This window comes from Arvicola amphibius, chromosome 7, assembly GCF_903992535.2.
Source record: "Arvicola amphibius chromosome 7, mArvAmp1.2, whole genome shotgun sequence".
NCBI classification, from domain to species: Eukaryota; Metazoa; Chordata; class Mammalia; order Rodentia; family Cricetidae; genus Arvicola; species Arvicola amphibius.
Window position 1 is genome coordinate 130,221,546 of NC_052053.1, and position 18,812 is coordinate 130,240,357.

Below are 18,812 nucleotides of genomic sequence, written 5' to 3' on the forward strand. Positions count from 1 at the left end.
TTTCCAAGTGTTTCCTAAGTTAAACAAAAGGGAGGGAGATTTGAGCCAGGCCACAGAAAAGGTTTGGTGTAGCTGTAAAATTATAATAAATGTCTTTTTAAAAATATAGTTTTAAAAATAAGGTGATTTATAGAGTGAACTGAAAACACACTAGCTGGTACAGGTGGCACCCAAAACTGTCAGCTGAAGGACTGGGTGGGTGGAGAAGTGACGGGGAGACCACCTGCTGAGCACCACTGACAGCTGACCGTGAGCATGCACAAGCATCTGTCTAGCCACCATGAGCTGTGATAAAGTTTTCCATTTCTAAGGACATTTCAACATCATTTAAACTTTCTTTTTTAATATTTATTTATTATGTGTACAATATTCTGTCTGTGTGTATGCCTGCAGGCCAGAAGAGGGCACCAGAACTCATTACAGATGGTTGTGAGCCTCCATGTGGTTGCTGGGAATTGAACTCAGGACCTTTGGAAGAGCAGGCAATGCTCTTAACCACTGAGCCATCTCTCCAGCCCTCATTTAAACTTTTAACATTTTCTATTTATGTAGTTGTAACATATGAGTATATTGTCCTTAGAACTAAAAGATAAAAAAATGTTTTAAAATTCTTCTTTATGAAAGCAAACAAAAGCAGCTTTAAAGAATAAAAGTGAAGTTGTGCAAAGCAAGTTCCAGCCAGGGCAGGGCTGTAACACAGAGAAACTCTCTGTCCAAAAAAAAAAAAAAAAAAAAAAAAAAAAAAAGAACTCATTTGTTTTCCTGATGCCTCATCATACCAAAAAGTCAATCACTTTGAAAAATGTACTCTGCTCTTAGTGACATGTATTTGCATAGTGCTTCATTACCACATTTTAGGGAAAAGGGAACGAAATTTTGTCTGCACATTAAGTACTTCTTATGCATTAATCAGTCAATTCATAACTACTACTAAAATCTTTAAGACTTAAGTCAGAATACAGATTTTCTCTGAAGTATGAAGTCTTTGATAAATGATGGCACATAGGAAACTACTTAACTACATCGCAAGTTATGATCGAGTTCGCATTTTCCTAAATCTGAAATGTTTGTTTCACAAGGTCTTTATCTTTTATTCTCGGTGATCAAGAGCAATGAATGGCAGCTAGAATGTTGGGGCCTGGAAGAGAAGGCGGAGGGTGTTCTTAGGAATTCCGAGCTTACTTCCAGTGCATTGCACCTGCTCAGCTTCTTTTAATTGCTTATTTTTAAACTTTTTATAGCAATGTATAGGAAGAGGAAGAAACCTCTTTTAAAATCAGCTATACAGCTGAAATTTTCCAATGAGCAATCGTGAAAACATTTTCTCAGTAGTGAAACGGAGGCACAGGTTGAACACGTGGCTATGTTTTAAAATGGCTGCAACGCCCATCACTTTCTCAGGCTCTAATAGATTCTTCATAAAGCAAGATGGCATTCCTCCTTTTAAACTGTCAATAGAGGAGAGGGAAATTGTTGTGAAGTCCGATGGTGCATGCCTTTCTGATTGCTGCTTACTGTTGGAGACTTGTGTCATTTTTAAATTATTGTAATTATTGTTTGATTTTCTATCATTCAATACAAACTGTGGAAAGACATGCTTATAGGTTATTTATCAGCAAAGTGTTAACTAAGTTCTGATCTGCCAATTAAATGTATCAATATGATCAAATAATTTGAGTTGAAAAGTAACCCTAATTATAATATTCCTATGCTCTGGGAAGAATAATAATCAAATCATCCAATGTCTAGCAAAGGAAGATTCAGTCAGTACATAGCTAGTCATAATCTAATAGCCTGACTATATACCGTCTACTACTAATAATCTCATTTTGAGTAGATACTTGAAGAATGTAAACAAATACTAAGACAGCAGATAAGAACTAAAAAAGAAAAAGCTTCCAGCCAAGGGGCTTGGGTTCAGTATCAACCAAGGACCAGGTCCTTGGGCCCAGTCTCTATATGAGTATTGTTTCCCATAGCAGAAAAGGAAGCTGTCATTCTGATGACTGCAATAGTCAAGAGCTTTAATCTGTCTTTGCTGCTTATATTGAGAATGAGGTGTATAACTTAGGTATAATTTCAATCTTATGTAAAATATAGGTAACATGCAGCTTTTGCAAGTAAAATACATACATATAAGAGCAGTGAAATATATTAGTTTTCAAAAGTGAACAGACGGAGTGCTGAAATTGTAGAAAAACAATGGACACGTACGGACGCGTACTCACTCCTGGAATCTGTTCACGGGTGCACTGAAAACTTCCAAGTCTGCCTTTCTAGCGGAGCAGTGGTGCCGTCCGGGGACCCAGGAATTGCCACCTTTCTGTCACATTTCTTGTAATAAAATAACATCTCTGTTTTACATATTAGTTCCTTGTCAGTTTAACCTACGTGAGTCACACCTTCACCATTACCGGTTTTGGAAAAATGAATTTTTTAAACCTGAAAGTCTGAAGATGAGGGTTTTCACAAATCAAAGAGAAAACATTCTGTTGTAGTAAATGTCTGTTAAAATTACCTCCTCATGTCTACTCATGTGGGCAGTGTGGCATTCTAGAAAGAGATGAGCATGCAAGGGAGAAAAGCTGTGTCCTAATCACACCCTACTGTTTATTAGCCAATGTTCTTAGGCCTGTGAGACCTCAAGCAGTAGAGATGACGATATGTAAGGTTTCAGAATCTGTTCATCAAACGCACACGGTTCTTCAAGCATCTCAGGACTGCGTCTCTCAAGGCCATTGTTAACATAAACATTGGCTCTTAGACTTCAAAGCCGTGAAGCACTAAGAAGTAAGAGGACACTGCCTCTGCCTTGGGGCTCTGCAAACCACGCGTGCCGAAAGCTGATAGTACAAGCATTGCAGTAGTTTCCACAGACATAAGAAAAAGACAGTATTCTAAGAATGGGTAAATATCCGTGCTCTGTTGTGCTTCCCACTCGACAGATTCTTTCCATAGACCAGCTCAAACAAATTTTGAGTTTGTACATCACTATGGAAACTCTTAGTTTTACAAGTCTTCTGGATAAACCTAGTCAAATTCCACTGTCTCTACACTACAGCTAAGCAATTGGTGGAATGAAATCAGAAAAATATTCTAATTAAATATGAATACAAAATTTCAAAGATACCCACCAAAATAATTTCAAAAAGTTCCATTCTTACATTGATATTGATCATGTCATTTAATAATTCACCTTCTGGTTAACTTGCATGAGACAGGCTCCCTACACACAGCAGCAGAAATCAGATCCAACCACTTAGTTGGCAGAAGGCATGGCTCCTCATTCTCAGTTGAGGGATTTATGAAAGCACACAGACGTGCATTTTGTAGCTTCCACTTAGGCTTTTCCTGCATCTTGGACATAAGAGGCAATTGGTTTCTATGCTGGCTTCATTCAGCTGCCATTCCTGTAGACTTCCGCATTCCGGGTCTCATGCTTCTATGTATTCTATAGTTTACTAGTGCTTTGTCATCCTGACTAAAAGTTCCTGTAGGAAGTATTCATGGATGTTTTTCTCTACTGGCTATTAACCCATAAAACATAAAACATAAACATAAAGCCACTAAGTTATAAATGAATAGAACCACAAATACAGTACATCAGTGGTTCTCAAACCTGTGGGTGGTGACATATCAGATATTACCTTGGGATTCGCAACAGGAGCAAAATTACAGCTATGAAGTAGCAATGCTATCATTTTATGGTTGGAGAGACACCACAATGTGAGGAATTATATTCAAGGATCAAAGCATTTGGAAAGTTGAGAATCACAGCTGAAGATTTGACTTTTAAAGTTTAACATTCCTTTGTGTTATCCTCAGAATTAACACTTGAATTTTATGTAAAAATATAGTTAATATAATGTTTGTGTGAGTAGTAAAATGAATACAAATAAGATCAATTAAATTTATTGAAGTTGGAAAAAATGAACAGATTGAAGTGCTTACATTATATGTTAATGATGGAAACGTACATTAAATCATGGACCAATTCACTGGAATCCAAAATAATTTTAGAGCATGTGCTACACTCCAGTTACTGTGGTCAGGAAGTGGAGGTAGCAAATCTCACGTTCTTGAGAAGGTGTGACTGGAACCATGGCATGCTGAGAGGCGAGACAGACGAGCTGTATGAAAGGCAGGCTCCCCGGAGGACCCGGGCTTGATGTGTGAGGGAAACAATTCAAGTGCCTCTGACTCAAGGCAAGTTAGTAGCTAACTGAAGGGAAAAAAAAAATCACAGTTCAATTTTAGATGAGATCACATTTCTGAGTGTTAAGGGGAAAAGACAAATTAGCTTGAATTTGAACCGTAAGTGATTTATCATTTTTAGAAACAAGACTTTCTTTATTTTGAAATAGTAGTATTTCTAAGTCTTCAGAGAGAACACATGTCTTTGGAAGCTTATGCGTGTCGCTGAAGCATCAACCTTATCCTCACCCAAGCATGCTGTTGTAGCCATCAGTACGGGAGGCAACATGCCTGGCTATCTAAAACGTGAGAAGAGTGGAGCAGGCTCTGTAGCAATGCACCTGGGTGGAGCAGACACCTAACTATGGTGTCCTATTAGGTAGATGGTACACCAAACTGCAACTTGCTTTTGGAACCCCTTATTTTTCTGTGAAAAAAATTACCAGTGTTCATTTAAAGAAGGAACATCCACTTGACTCATGGGAAATAGTTGCCTTTTACTGTTAGTGGCTGATGGGTGTAAACTATTCTCAATGATAAATGATCACATTTTAATCTAAAGTTAATTTTATACAAGTATGTCTATAGTAAGGTAGAATAGTTAGCCTCCAAATCCTGCAACTCTTAAGTCACTTTAAGCAAAGCAGACTCTACAGAGAGGTAGGGATGAGGGTGCAAATATCACTACTTAGCTCATCAGCAATCAGGAACAATTTGGCTCCAAAGTGCTAACTCTGAGGAGTGGAGGCTCACTATTTGATTATAACAGAACAGCATTGTTTCTATACAGCACACAACAAAACCCATCACCCTGCAAGGCTATTTTCTTTTATTTTAATCACTATAGTTAATTTTTTAAAGACAAAGCAAACTATGACTTAAATTGGATGGAACTATAAAATAGAACTGAAACAACTGGAAAATTCTGGAAGCATATTTATTATACTTAATGAAACCAGTATTCTGAAGAATAAATTTCACCTCATGTCTGGGCCAATAATAAGGACAAAATCATCAGAATGTATGGAAATAATTGTAAACTCTAATACTATATATGTGAAATAATTATAGTTAAACATTAATTATGAACTTTCCTCTTGAACTAATTTTTCTCTCCCTTTGATTGCATTTAGAATAATGTCTCTATGTCCGCAAGTGCTGGATAGCATGGAATTTGAATCTTGGATTTCTAAATAAATGAACTGCACCTCATTTTACGACGATCTACACGTTCACCGTCTTAAAAGAGTCCATCAGCCCATTGTCACTGAGGAGACAGCAGACATCTTTTCTTTACTATGTGTGCCATTTTGGGAAAATACATCTGTGGCCCTCACAATTATTTCCATGAAGAAAGCGCCTATAGCTCCGTGGCATTCTTCATCTGACAGATGCAAGTACTCCCTCATCAGTCAGCTCATACTGAACTTACTGGAGGTGGCTGGAATCCTTAAGGGCCTATTCAACTTCTGAAGACGAAAGCTAAGATGAAAGACATGCCACTCCAAATCCATGTGCTGTTTGGCCTAGCTATCACTACGTTAGTACAAGCTGTAGATAAAAAAGTGGACTGCCCACAGTTATGTACGTGTGAAATCAGGCCTTGGTTTACACCCCAATCCATCTACATGGAAGCATCTACAGTAGACTGTAATGATTTAGGGCTTTTAAACTTCCCAGCCAGATTGCCTGCAGACACACAGATTCTGCTCCTACAGACGAATAATATTGCAAGAATTGAACATTCCATAGACTTCCCAGTGAACCTTACTGGCCTGGACTTATCTCAAAACAATCTGTCTTCAATCACAAATATTCATGTACAAAAGATGTCTCAGCTTCTTTCTGTGTACCTAGAGGAAAACAAACTAACTGAGCTGCCTGAAAAATGTCTATATGGCCTGGGAAACTTACAAGAACTCTACATTAATCACAACTTGCTTTCCACCATTTCGCCTGGAGCCTTTATTGGCCTACACAACCTTCTTCGACTTCATCTCAACTCAAACAGACTGCAGATGATCAACAGTAGGTGGTTTGATGCCCTTCCTAACCTAGAGATTCTGATGATTGGGGACAACCCCATCGTCAGAATCAGAGACATGAACTTCCAGCCACTTCTCAATCTTCGCAGCCTGGTTATAGCTGGCATAAACCTCACGGAAATACCAGACAATGCCTTGGTCGGGTTGGAAAACTTAGAAAGCATCTCTTTTTATGATAACAGGCTTATTAAGGTACCCCAAGTTGCTCTTCAAAAAGCAGTAAACCTCAAATTTTTGGATCTAAATAAAAATCCTATTAACAGAATACGAAGGGGGGATTTTAGCAATATGCTGCACTTGAAGGAGCTGGGGATAAACAACATGCCTGAGCTCGTCTCCATCGACAGTCTCGCTGTGGATAACTTGCCAGATTTAAGGAAAATAGAAGCTACTAACAACCCCAGACTGTCTTACATTCACCCCAATGCATTTTTCAGACTCCCCAAGCTAGAATCCCTCATGTTGAACAGCAACGCCCTCAGTGCCCTCTACCACGGGACCATAGAGTCTTTGCCAAACCTCAAAGAGATCAGCATACACAGCAATCCCATCCGGTGTGACTGTGTCATCCGCTGGATCAACATGAACAAAACCAACATCCGATTCATGGAACCAGATTCTCTGTTCTGTGTGGACCCACCTGAATTCCAAGGCCAGAACGTTCGGCAAGTGCACTTCAGGGATATGATGGAAATTTGCCTCCCTCTCATAGCTCCTGAGAGCTTTCCTTCTAGCCTGGATGTAGATGCCGACAGCTATGTGTCCCTTCACTGCAGAGCTACTGCAGAACCCCAGCCTGAAATCTACTGGATCACACCATCTGGTCAAAAACTATTGCCAAATACTCTGAGAGAGAAGTTCTATGTTCATTCTGAAGGCACACTCGACATCAGTGGCATAACCCCAAAGGAAGGGGGATTATACACTTGTATAGCAACTAACCTAGTTGGTGCCGACTTGAAGTCTATTATGATCAAAGTGGGAGGTTCTGTTCCTCAGGATAATAATGGCTCTCTGAATATTAAAATAAGAGATATTCAGGCCAATTCCGTGCTGGTATCTTGGAAAGCAAGCTCTAAAATTCTCAAATCCAGTGTTAAGTGGACAGCCTTTGTCAAGACTGAAGACTCCCATGTTGCCCAAAGTGCTCGAGTACCATCGGATGTCAAGGTGTACAATCTTACTCATCTGAAACCATCTACTGAGTATAAAATTTGTATTGATATTCCCACCATCTACCAGAAAAGCAGAAAACAATGTGTCAATGTCACCACGAAAAGTTTGGACCGCGATGGAAAAGCATATGGAAAGAGTCACACAGCATTTATGGCCTGTCTTGGAGGGCTTTTGGGGATTATTGGGGTCATGTGTCTTCTCAGCTGCATCTCACAAGAAATGAACTGTGAGGGAGAACGTGGCTATGCGAGAAATTACTTTCACAAACCGACTCTGGCATTCAATGAGCTTTACCCCCCTCTGATCAACCTCTGGGAACCAGGCAAAGGAAAAAGCGCGCCCTTGGAAGTAAAAGCAACTGTGATAGGTGTGCCAACGAACATGTCCTAAAAACAACCAACCAAACCTACTTCAAAGAAAAGCTCAAGACTGCAGTAGTGCTAAAGAAAAAAAAAAAAAGAACAGACAAACAAGAACAAAAACAGACAGAGGAAGGAAGAATCAGCTTCACCAATGCTGCTCCTGGCCAATGGAAACGTGAAAGTTCGCATCCGAGTTGACGGGCTTCAAAGGGTACTGTGGCAACCAAATAAACCAATCCCATTTTCTAGGACTTTCATGTAACTTTTATGTCAGGACTAGAGTTAACGTGAACAAAAACATTTCTGTATTTTTTTTAAGTATAGAAGAGTAGCTGAACTGAGCAATACCTCCTCCTGTGTTGTATTACACGTTAGCCACGAGTTTTTGCAGTGACCAGATAAACTTGAATTGACACGCGGTGTAAGGAAAAGGACAGATTCGGTAGAGTAGACACAGTGAGTATGTGGACCTCTTTTATAAGGAAAAATACATTTTGGATTAAAATCAATTGCTTTTGTCTTGTTTTTGTTTCTAAATAAAGAATAATTTCTGGGAAATATCATTTGACTACAAGTTGTTTAAATACAGTGTTTTTGAACAGTGTCTTCTACAGTCACATTTGGAACGTTAAAAGTGAGACTTTTATTGGGTTTGGTAGCTACATTTTTTTATATACAAAATGGATTCTAGACAGCATTTTATCAATATTAAAAGGTGATAACATTATATTTAACACTTGAATTATTAATTGAAGTAAATCCTCCAGGAAATTATGAATTCGCTTAAAGATTTTTTTCAAACAAGGAGCTTTTGGAAGAGGATTTATTATTAGGTTCAAATGATGTAAATCCAATACCAGAGTAAGTCAAGGTCTAATTTCAATAATGAATGGATCAACTGGAATTTGCTGCTTTGCAAAGACTTTGCCACATTCCAGTAGGACTTATTCATCTAAGCCTATTTCCCCATCCCCTTGAGACTTTAAATATTGAGCTTCAGGTATGCAACAAGTATTTTAAAAGCCTGCTACACCACAAACACAGTAAGGAAGTCACGCGTTCCACTTTAAGAGCAGGGTCTTAGAATTTCACTATAAAATAGGAATAAGTAACAACACTTTATGAGGTTCAACTTTTTGAAACTCTAACTTAGATTTTTCTTGACTCCACATTAAAAACAATATAATCTAGATGATTCTGGTGTTCTGGTAAAACAAAATTCAGTTTAGATTTAGGAACAAGGAACAGCATCAATCTGTCTATGCAAACTAAACTCACTTCAAACTTGCTATGCAGCACAGGGTGGCCCTTAATTTACGATTCCCCTGCCAGAAATCTGGAAAGAGTTTCATTAATTCTGAAAGTGACTTATGGTAAAATACAGCATCAAAGTAAAATCTGCTAAGGCAACATATAAAGTCTCTAAAACCATAGGTTAAAATAACCCAGGTTATAAAATAAAAATATTATTTTAAAATCCTTTATGTGAAGTGAAACAATTTTACTTGAAAAATTAGTGAGAATGAGAGTTTTAGTCCTTTTGTAAATAAAACAGTCCTGCAAAAATGAGTGCATTTTCGAGCAAAAAAAAAAAGTGTTCTAAAATAAAAACATTGATCTTAAATGTAAGACATAGTTTTAAAAGGAAAATTGTTTTCTTTCCCGTTAGGAGGTTCTAGTTTATATTAGCAACTATTGTGTGCTGTTCTTAATCAGCATTTTACAGTAACTGAGGGCATATTTTCAGCACGTCACCGCTCTGTAAGCATTCCAGTATAGCAGTCTTATCAATTTATTTGTTGATACTCGACATTTCTTTTGTGTTAGTATTGGCAGTTTCTAATTAAATCTTAGCTAGTTTTGACAATGTGGAAGGTAATTGCTATGAACTCTTTAAAATGAAAGGACAAGCTGTGTTAATTTCGACAAAAGGAAAATATGGAACTTGTTAATTCAATGTGGTTCCCAAGCACAGATTTTCCGACCTGATGAATCGCTATCACACAGAAGCTGACATTAGAATTCATCAGTCAGACACGCTCATACATCACTACGAGTTTCAGCACGACGGATAGAGCTCTGCGAGGTTCAGCTATTTATCAAAAATTTAAGAGCTGAAATATGACCTATTAGGATGCAGTTACTGTATCGGTCAGCAGGAAATTGAGCATGTGTCTTGTGTTTCTCTTCAATTTACCTTCACGAGGAGCTATCGCACTCATAGCTAAAGCTTACACAGCTTTTCAAGTGTCACGTAACTTTGAAAATTGTCATGAAATAAGCACCATTAATACATAAGTAGAAGGCATATTAATGAAATTGTGTCACCAAAAAAAAAAAATCAATGCAGGCACATAAAGCATGCCATGATTTTATTTAAGTCCTAATTCAATGTATCATCAGGGAAGAAAAGAATTTTCCTTCGGTAATGAGAATAGTATTTAATATTTCCTATACATCCTCCCAAACAATCACAAAATTAAATGAGGATTAGTCATATATAATTTACAGGTGAACTGTACTATATAGAATCACCTGTTGCAATGGAGTTTACTTAAGGGATAAAAAATTCTAAAGTTTATCCCTTCACAAATACCAACTTATGTACTTATCTATATGGAATAAAACAATCTCTGGCAAAAATTATTTGAAAAGAAGAACATAATCTCACAATTTTTACAATAAACTAAACTCAAGATTTTTTAAAAAATAAGAATCATGCTCTAACAATACAAAAACTACAGTCATGATTGTGTAATGAAGTTTGAATATCCTGCATATACAAAACTGGTACCATTACATAGAGATGAAAATTTCCTATTAACTAATAAGATTCTAGCAGTCCTAAAATCAGAGTACAATACTTTATATATGCCAAGATGCTGATAGAGATAACTTTCTGTGCTATCAGTTGTTTCAATGTGTAACATACAATTCCAGAGAGTACAGGATTTTGAAGGGACAGTAACTATTTACTACTGGAATATTACACTAAGCTTTTCCCATTATCTTGGAGTGCAATCCTTCGACCTCTTAAAAAGAGATGGCTCAGAGGTTAAGAGCATTGCCTGCTCTTCCAAAGGTTCTGGGTTCAATTCCCAGCAACCACATGGTGGCTCACAACCATCGGTAATAGGGTCTAGTGCCCTCTTCTGGCCTGCAGGCATACACACAGATAGAATATTGTATACATAATAAATAAATAAATAAATAAATAAATATTAAAAAAGACTAATCTAAAAAAAAGCTAACTGTAAATGGCATGGCATGGTAGAACGGTGACAGCCTTATACACCCGTTTGTTGGGTCTCCTGGCTACAAGCATTGATCTGCACTATTAGTTTATGGAAGGCCACTCTATGATGCGCTCACAGTGATGACATCAACTCAACATGCAGTTTCGCAATGAAAACTATTGCCGGGAGACGCATGACTGTATGGAAAGTCAATATAAAGACAGACACTATTAACAAAGTCAAGAACCTATAATGCATGGTAAAGTTTTGATATATTACTAGTTTCCCTAGGAAGAATAAAATGGAGTTTTGAGGTAGACAGATAGAGAATATAAGAGAGATAAATTTTATGCATTATAATTATACAAATGTTTGAGATTTTATTCTAGTTAGACAGCAAAATCTTAATCCAACTATAAATCAGAATAAACTTAAAATGATAATTTACTCAGTAAGTAAAGTATTCATTTACTTACATATTGTGCATTCTCAGGAAATACTTATTGCATGGCTATTCATCTTAGGAAAAACACTGAACAGCAAAAATTCCCCTAAACAGAGAGATCTATATTCTACATCTTCTCTACCAAGTTTTCACAATATTTATCAACTGTGATTCTTAGTGGCACTGCAGCACTGGTTTGCAGTTTCACACACTCACACCACAGAACTTTACACACTCACACCACAGAACTTTTAAGCTCAAAATATCCTACTTACAGAAATACATTAAGGACTTGTTAAAATATATTAATGATTTTATTTTCTTTATTATTAAAACTAGCCTAATACTATCTTTAGATTGATTAAATAAAAAAATCCTATTTATTTACCATAGATTATTTCTAACCATAGAAACATGTTTTGGTTTCTTTATTTAACTGAGTGAATTTGGTTATTCTGGCAAATGTGAAGTTAAATTCAAGAAAGTAATTTAGCACTGACCAAATGTTTATATCTCCTTCAAGGAGAGTCACCTGACTCTGAAAAGATCTCTCACCTACTCTTAAAAGATCTGCCAATAAGTGATCCAGGAAAAACTTAAATTCCTTCTATTAACATGTCAGATAAACAATATTCAGAACTGTAAATTTGTAATCTGTCAACTGTAAAATTAACAATAAAATACCAAATTTAAAGGTTTAAGTTTGCTATAGATGGACAAGATTCCAACAAAAGTCCTGTGTTATAAAAAGCAGTGAAAACCTCCAATTGTATTCATCACCATTCAAGACATCTAGCTCTTCATTCCAATGTCGGCTTTTCTAGAAAATATGGAAAATTAATAGAAAGTAATTTCTGTACTAGAATTTTCATGACATAATAACATAGTTTTAATTTCAAGGGATAATGACATTTGTAGGTGTCACAAAGCCTTATGAGTTTGCCTTTTCTAACTGATGTAATTTTATAAAATCATAGCATTCTCTGACCATGGTAAAGAACAAGCAAAGTTCTCATTAAAGTATTCAGTATAGTGTCTGAGATTATCCATTCAAAAATTCAATTGAGCTGTTCATATGTAGCATTTAATAACCTCTAGCACAAATTATGGAGTAAGCTGGAAGCATAGTTTGACTTTCCTAATCCTCACACTGAGGAAATCAGAGTAAAATATAAATAGCTCCCTGGTATTTGGGATATCAGTCTCCAAGCTGGTAGAAACAGAATTGGTTCTTAAACTATTAGAAGTGACACTGTTAAAATAATGTAACCAAACGCCAAAGAAATTCTTCAAAAGTATATGATACAATATTACCATTTATTACTGGGACTGAAGTCAGAAACTTACAATAAATGTATCCTTAATAGTTACAAAGAAAAAACTTACAAGCAGTAAGAAGCAAAAATTTCTATCTGCAAAGTGACATAAAATTGGCTTCTCATTCCTGTCTGCTACTCAGTTAATCAAAACACTAGCATTTTAGTACTTAATGTTTCACAGAAGAACACTTGTTTTATGAGGATCCCAAAACCTGCTTTCCTCCTATAGCATCAGAAATCAATTGAGGTTTGTGTGTGCAATAAAGCACAGCCTCCCAGTGTCTAAAGGCATAAACAATAAGACGCAAAAGCCTCACCTTTCTCTTAAAGTAACATTCATTCATATCAATAGAAATTAAGTATTTATAGCATAAGAAATACCTACATTAAAAAATTGTGTGGGGTACAGCGGACTAGATTTACTTTCAATGGATCATGTGTGCCTCAATCCAGAACTGTTCCTGAAGTCACTGGTTAATAAATAGTTCATATACTGTCCTATAAGTGATAAAATATCACTTCAAAAATGTTACTATTCATAATAAGGTGGAAAGACAGAGAAAAACAAGGAAACATTTACCAACACTGAATGTCAGGCTCAAAATTGGCAATGGTTTTTAGGAAGTTACAACAGGCTTAAGAAAAAGAACATGAGGAAAATGAACTTCCTAACAAGGAGACAAGAATATAATAGACACTTCTTTTTCCTTCTGATGTGGGATTCCCCTATGAATGCTGTAAATATGTTTTATTACCATTGGTTAATAAAGAAGCTATTTCAGTCTATAGCAGGTCTGGAAGTGACATAGAGAGAGAGAGAGAGAGAGTAGGTGGAGGCAGAGAGATGCCATGTAGTTGCTAAAGGAGAAAAAAACAGCCACAGGCAGAACCTTAATAATAGGCCACGCCCTCATGGCAATACACAGATTAATAAAAATGGGTTAATTTAATATGTAAGAGTTAGCTAGAAATATGTCTATGATATTGGTTAAAGAGTGTTGTAATTAATATAGTTTCTGCGTTATGATCCACATCTGGGCAGCCGGGAAATGAATGAGCAGCCTCCTTCTACAAAATGCCTCTCCCTTTTAGAGAGACTATTTTAACCCTTTTAAATAAAATCAATCTATTGTATACTTGTATAGATAACTAATTTGCTCATGCAGTATTAATATCTCCATTTTGTATTCCATGTTACAAATATAAATATAGTGTCAAAGAAGTTAGTTTTTTTCATCCTAAACAAAATGGGAAACATAAAAACAAAAAGATACACCTGCATGAGAAATAAAAATACCCAGGTCTACCTAAGCATGCCATAGTCCATGAAAATGGGTGATTTGGGAGATGGAAACAATACAACAACATGAAGAGATATGAAGATGTAGCTCAATGGCAGAGAACTTGCTGGCATAAACTTATGCATATTGTTAAATTTAAATAAGCATATTTTCCAAGTACCCAGTAGGTACACAGTCAGATTCTATTAAAATATCTTTCTGTAGTTATTCCCATATTCACATGATAGTTGTCATCTATCAAATACAAGTCTACTAGCTGTGAGTGAGGCATTGGTATGTCACCAGTTAAATAGTTAAATATGCTTTTCAATTCTTAGATCAAAACTACCCCCAAAACATTCTACGTTAGAAGACACCTTCTATGTTAAAAAAAATAATAATAAAGAAAAATGTGGTGGTGGCACAAGCCTTTAATCCCAGAACTCTGTAGGCAGAGACAGGGGGATCTCTGTAAGTTTGATATCAGCTTGATCTACAGAGCTAGTTCCAGGACAGTCAAGGCTACAGAAAAGAAAAGAAAAAAAAATCAAGAAATGCTGACAAAAAGGAAAAAAAAGCCCATCCAGCTTTCTGCCTGCAGGCAGATTCTTTGACCAGCAGTCAAGGAACACTGGGACACCAACAGCTTAGGGTGAGAAGTCACTGCTCTGGCCGTCTGGCACTGCTGGCAACTTCTGGTCTAAAGTAACCTTCCGGCTCTCAGGAGAGCATGTTGATGAACTATGTGGTATAGTTCTAGAGAGAACACTGGTACTGAATGCATTTCAGATAACACGGATTGTTCAGTGATAGATGGCACAGCAAAAACTTAAATAAAAACCGACGTATCCATGTGATTAAAGCCTGCAAGTGACCATTTAATAGAAAGTTAGTCATCCAAAACTGCCAGTCAAAGAAAGGAGGTGGCTGTTTAAAACAAGTATTTCCATAAATAAAGATATCCTGTTACATCAAGCTGGGATGGGAGGATAATTTTATGTCTATGAAGTTTCTCAGAGTTCAGCAATTCTTCACTACGAATGCCTGAAAGTTACCACGCTCAGAACTTGTCTCATTCTCAGTGACTTCTTTCCACCTTGGTTTATGTCATTGCCGTTGCCTTTCATTGGGACTGTGTAGGCTGCAGAGCTTCTTCTAAGGAAGTTGGCTCAGAAACCAGTAGCAGCACCACGCTGTAAAACTTCATTTGTAGCATTTCACATAAAGAAATGGGTTTCATTATGGAATTTACATGCATGGTCAGCTTTGCTTGATCTCTGCCATGCCCACTAAGCAAGTATTTTAAGGAGAGAGACAAATCATGAGCCATGTCACCTGCATGTGTGTGTGTTATCCATTCACTACTTACTGGTATATATGTACTAGAAATGAGATCAGCTACTAGCTTTTCAGAGAGATGCCATGGCACTGAAAATCCTTTTGACATTGAAAAAACTTCCAGTGAAAAAGTAGATACTAATGAATTAATCTGGAGGGTCCAATACATTAAAATAGTATCATAGTAATTACAAAAGTTATAGGAACAGCTAGCTAATAGGCATTGAGGAGTACAGAGCCTTCTAAAGGAGCCTCAAGGGCGGCAAATACACATTGCTTTATATAATCACCCACCTAGAGAAGAAAAGGATAGACACAGCTTGAACCATCAGAATACTGAGCGAATGGAACAAAGTTCTAAAGAAGGAAAGAGCGAGAACCAGCTGGAGACAAACAACACAGACACTGGTCCAGGCCAGACTGTATCTGGTGCTAGCCAGAGTGGAAACTAGGGTCACAGAGGAAAAGGAGCCAGGTTAAAGCCATCAGGACTACTTTATACAAGTACGAAAACTTTCTTAGGTTTTTCCTAATCTGACACCACACAGACACATGCACTTCCTCAGGTATGCATCTGTAATCTTCTGTGTTAGGACAGACCAGGATTTCAGGAGCAACTAATTTCAAATTTGGTTTCAAAGTGCATCCCCTTTGAAAATATCAAAACGTTCTGTATTGCCTCAGCAAAGGCAAATGAGTGAAGTACAGCCTAGACATTCTGGGAGGTTTTATACATAAAACTTCAAATATAATGTAAATTTGTGGCATATAGCCTTGGATGTAAGTCTGACATAACTCAATTTTGACTACCAATTGCTTTTCCCTTTTAAATTTTCACAAACGTGTTACATGGGGCTCAATAAGTCCCTAAGTCTAAGAACAGGCAGAGGCAAAGCCTCGGCAGCACCCCAGTCCGTGCACCGCGCTCTGTGAAGCACACAGTTACAACGCCTGGGTGTCACGGGCATTATTCCCTGCAGGTTTTCACTTTTCACGTTCTATCGTGTGTCTACATGGGGTGCTTAGGTCATACTACCTTAACATGCATAGCATGTATGCAGCTAGCACCCACATCTTCTATGCTCTTTGGATACTGTTCTTGGATAATAAGAAAAGCTCATCTATATACAGTTATGGAATACAGAGCTTCCGAACCCTCCTCTTGCTGCTCCTTTACACCTGGGGTAGTTTTACATGACCCAGATATGAATAAAACATTCATTGATAATAAAGCACAGGGAATTCATCTCATAACAATTCATTGGTATGTGTATATTTTTCCACTTAGGAAAGATGAACTATCTGCATACTGATGAGAGGGGTATGATTGCTAACTTTTATGTAACTTACAGACGACACAGTCCAAATGACGAGCGCTTAAGACACAGTGGCCTCAACATTTTTCAGCACTCATCAGTGTTTTGATTTTATAATTGTCAACACTGAGAAGCCTACTCTGCATAAATACATAGTACAAAAGGTAGAAGTATGCCTATGGCCAACTCAGAGATTGTGCAAAGTCAGTCCGAATCATAAGTCAAAATTCATTTAATGACAATTTATATAACTTGAATCAACAATTCAAATGGCATCTTTTTTTTTTTTTACCAAACTGGCATTCCAATGCAATATAATCCAAAGATATATCAATTTAATATTTATATTCTGAGGGATGATAGTAAGGAGATACTGAAATTACTTGTTTTTATAATGAAACCATTAAGTTGTGATATGGTGTATACTATACACCACATTATGTTTTAATTATTTAATATGTATTGATTAATATTTAATATAATTAATGTTTAATATATATGTTTTAATCTGAGCCAAGGTGCTTCAGGCAATGTGAGCTGATTCCACTGAGTGCATTCTCTGCACTGGAAACAAACCTAACAGAAGCAACAAGCACGGGCACTGCCCAGACTCCCTGAACTCCTTTGGAACGTGATTTTGAATTCATTTGTGATCACAGATCACTCATAAAAGTTACACTCCTCACAAGTTTTGTAACACTCCACATTAATTTCCACAATTCCCACATGAGGTTCTGACCAAGAGTTTAAGAAGCTGGGGTCAGAACTGGAGAGATGGCTCAGCAGTTAAGAGCACTGGCTTCTCTTCCAGAGGACCCAAGTTTAATTCCCTAGTACTGGCTGTAATTCTAATTTCAGGAGATTGAACCCCGACTTCTGGCCTCCAACATTACTATACATACACGTGATGTACAGACACAGATGCAGGCAAAACACCTATATATGTTCTAAAACAAAAGTAAATAAATACAAAAGATAAAATTAAGAAAAGAATCTAAGATCAAAAATATAATCAGATTATTAAAGAAGTATATTACATCACAGCAATTTAAGCCTTAGTGAGAAAGACACAAATTAAACTATTGGGTTACCTCTTCTGTTATGGAAAGCAACACTCTGAAAATCCTTTTCCTACCCACTTTTCTCAAAAGTGCTTAAGGTAACTGTGATATTAATATATTAACAGAGTTAATTTCAGTTCTTTAAGAATATTTCTTTTGAAAAGTCCCTGAGGATTTTCACCTGAAGCAAAGGACCAAATTCCAAAAAAATAAAATTGGTAAAGCAGATCCACTTTCGTTCATATTGAAATACTGACAGCTGAGTATCTGATACCCAGAGCCAGATCCTGAGTTTATTGAAGAATACAGCAAGTTGCCATGGCTCATGGATCTGTTCCAGTCATTAAGATATAGGTAACAGAAAAGAGTCACACAGCCTTTCTTACAACATCCAAATGCAACAGCAGACTGAGCGGTTTTATATGTAAGAGGAAACCTGACCCAACATGAGGCCATACTGCTCAGGTCAACAGTTTCTCGGAGCACTACTTGGAACACCACATAGAATATGTGCAAGTCACAGCTTTTAAAAATCTGCTACTCTGTCTTTGTCAAAGTTTATAATACTGTCTCCCTCCACTACTTTCATTCAGTACAAATTGCAGCTGCCCACACTTTCCAAGTGGCATAAACGCCATCTGATTTCCAAAGGAGCAGAGACCTGGGTGCTCACATGTCTTTCTCCAGTTCAGCCCCTATTGCCCCAGTGCTGTGAGCAGCAGCAGGTCAGTCCTCTGCCATCAGTCTGCTACATTATTCTATGAAGAAACAGGTTTGCCCTCTCGTTCTGAACTATTTGTTTTCTCTAATCTTAATTTTTCTTGCTAGAGCAAACCAGAGAAGACATCTATCCTACCCCCACAGGGCAGCCCGACAAATTGCTGGCTATGCAGTCTTGTCCCTAACTTTTCATTACTCCACATCAAAGAAACCACAGCCTAAAAGCCACGGATGATTTTTTGGGTGTGATCCAAGACACAAGCCTGTCTTAAAGCAAGCCAGAAACTGAATGCCTTCCCCACAAGTCTTCTCATTCACAA

General features: G+C 37.2%; 2 protein-coding genes across 5 annotated transcripts in view; one reads left to right on the top strand and one right to left on the bottom strand.

Annotated features, from left to right (window-relative positions):
- Positions 1 to 18,812, bottom strand: part of Immp2l (inner mitochondrial membrane peptidase subunit 2) — an 811,392-nt gene that overhangs the window by 426,821 nt on the left and 365,759 nt on the right. The window lies entirely within an intron of this gene.
- On the top strand, positions 5,682 to 8,186 carry Lrrn3 (leucine rich repeat neuronal 3). Its single transcript, XM_038337159.1, has one exon. It carries the CDS (start codon positions 5,682 to 5,684, stop codon positions 7,803 to 7,805), a length of 2,124 nt encoding a protein of 707 aa, XP_038193087.1. The 3' UTR covers positions 7,806 to 8,186.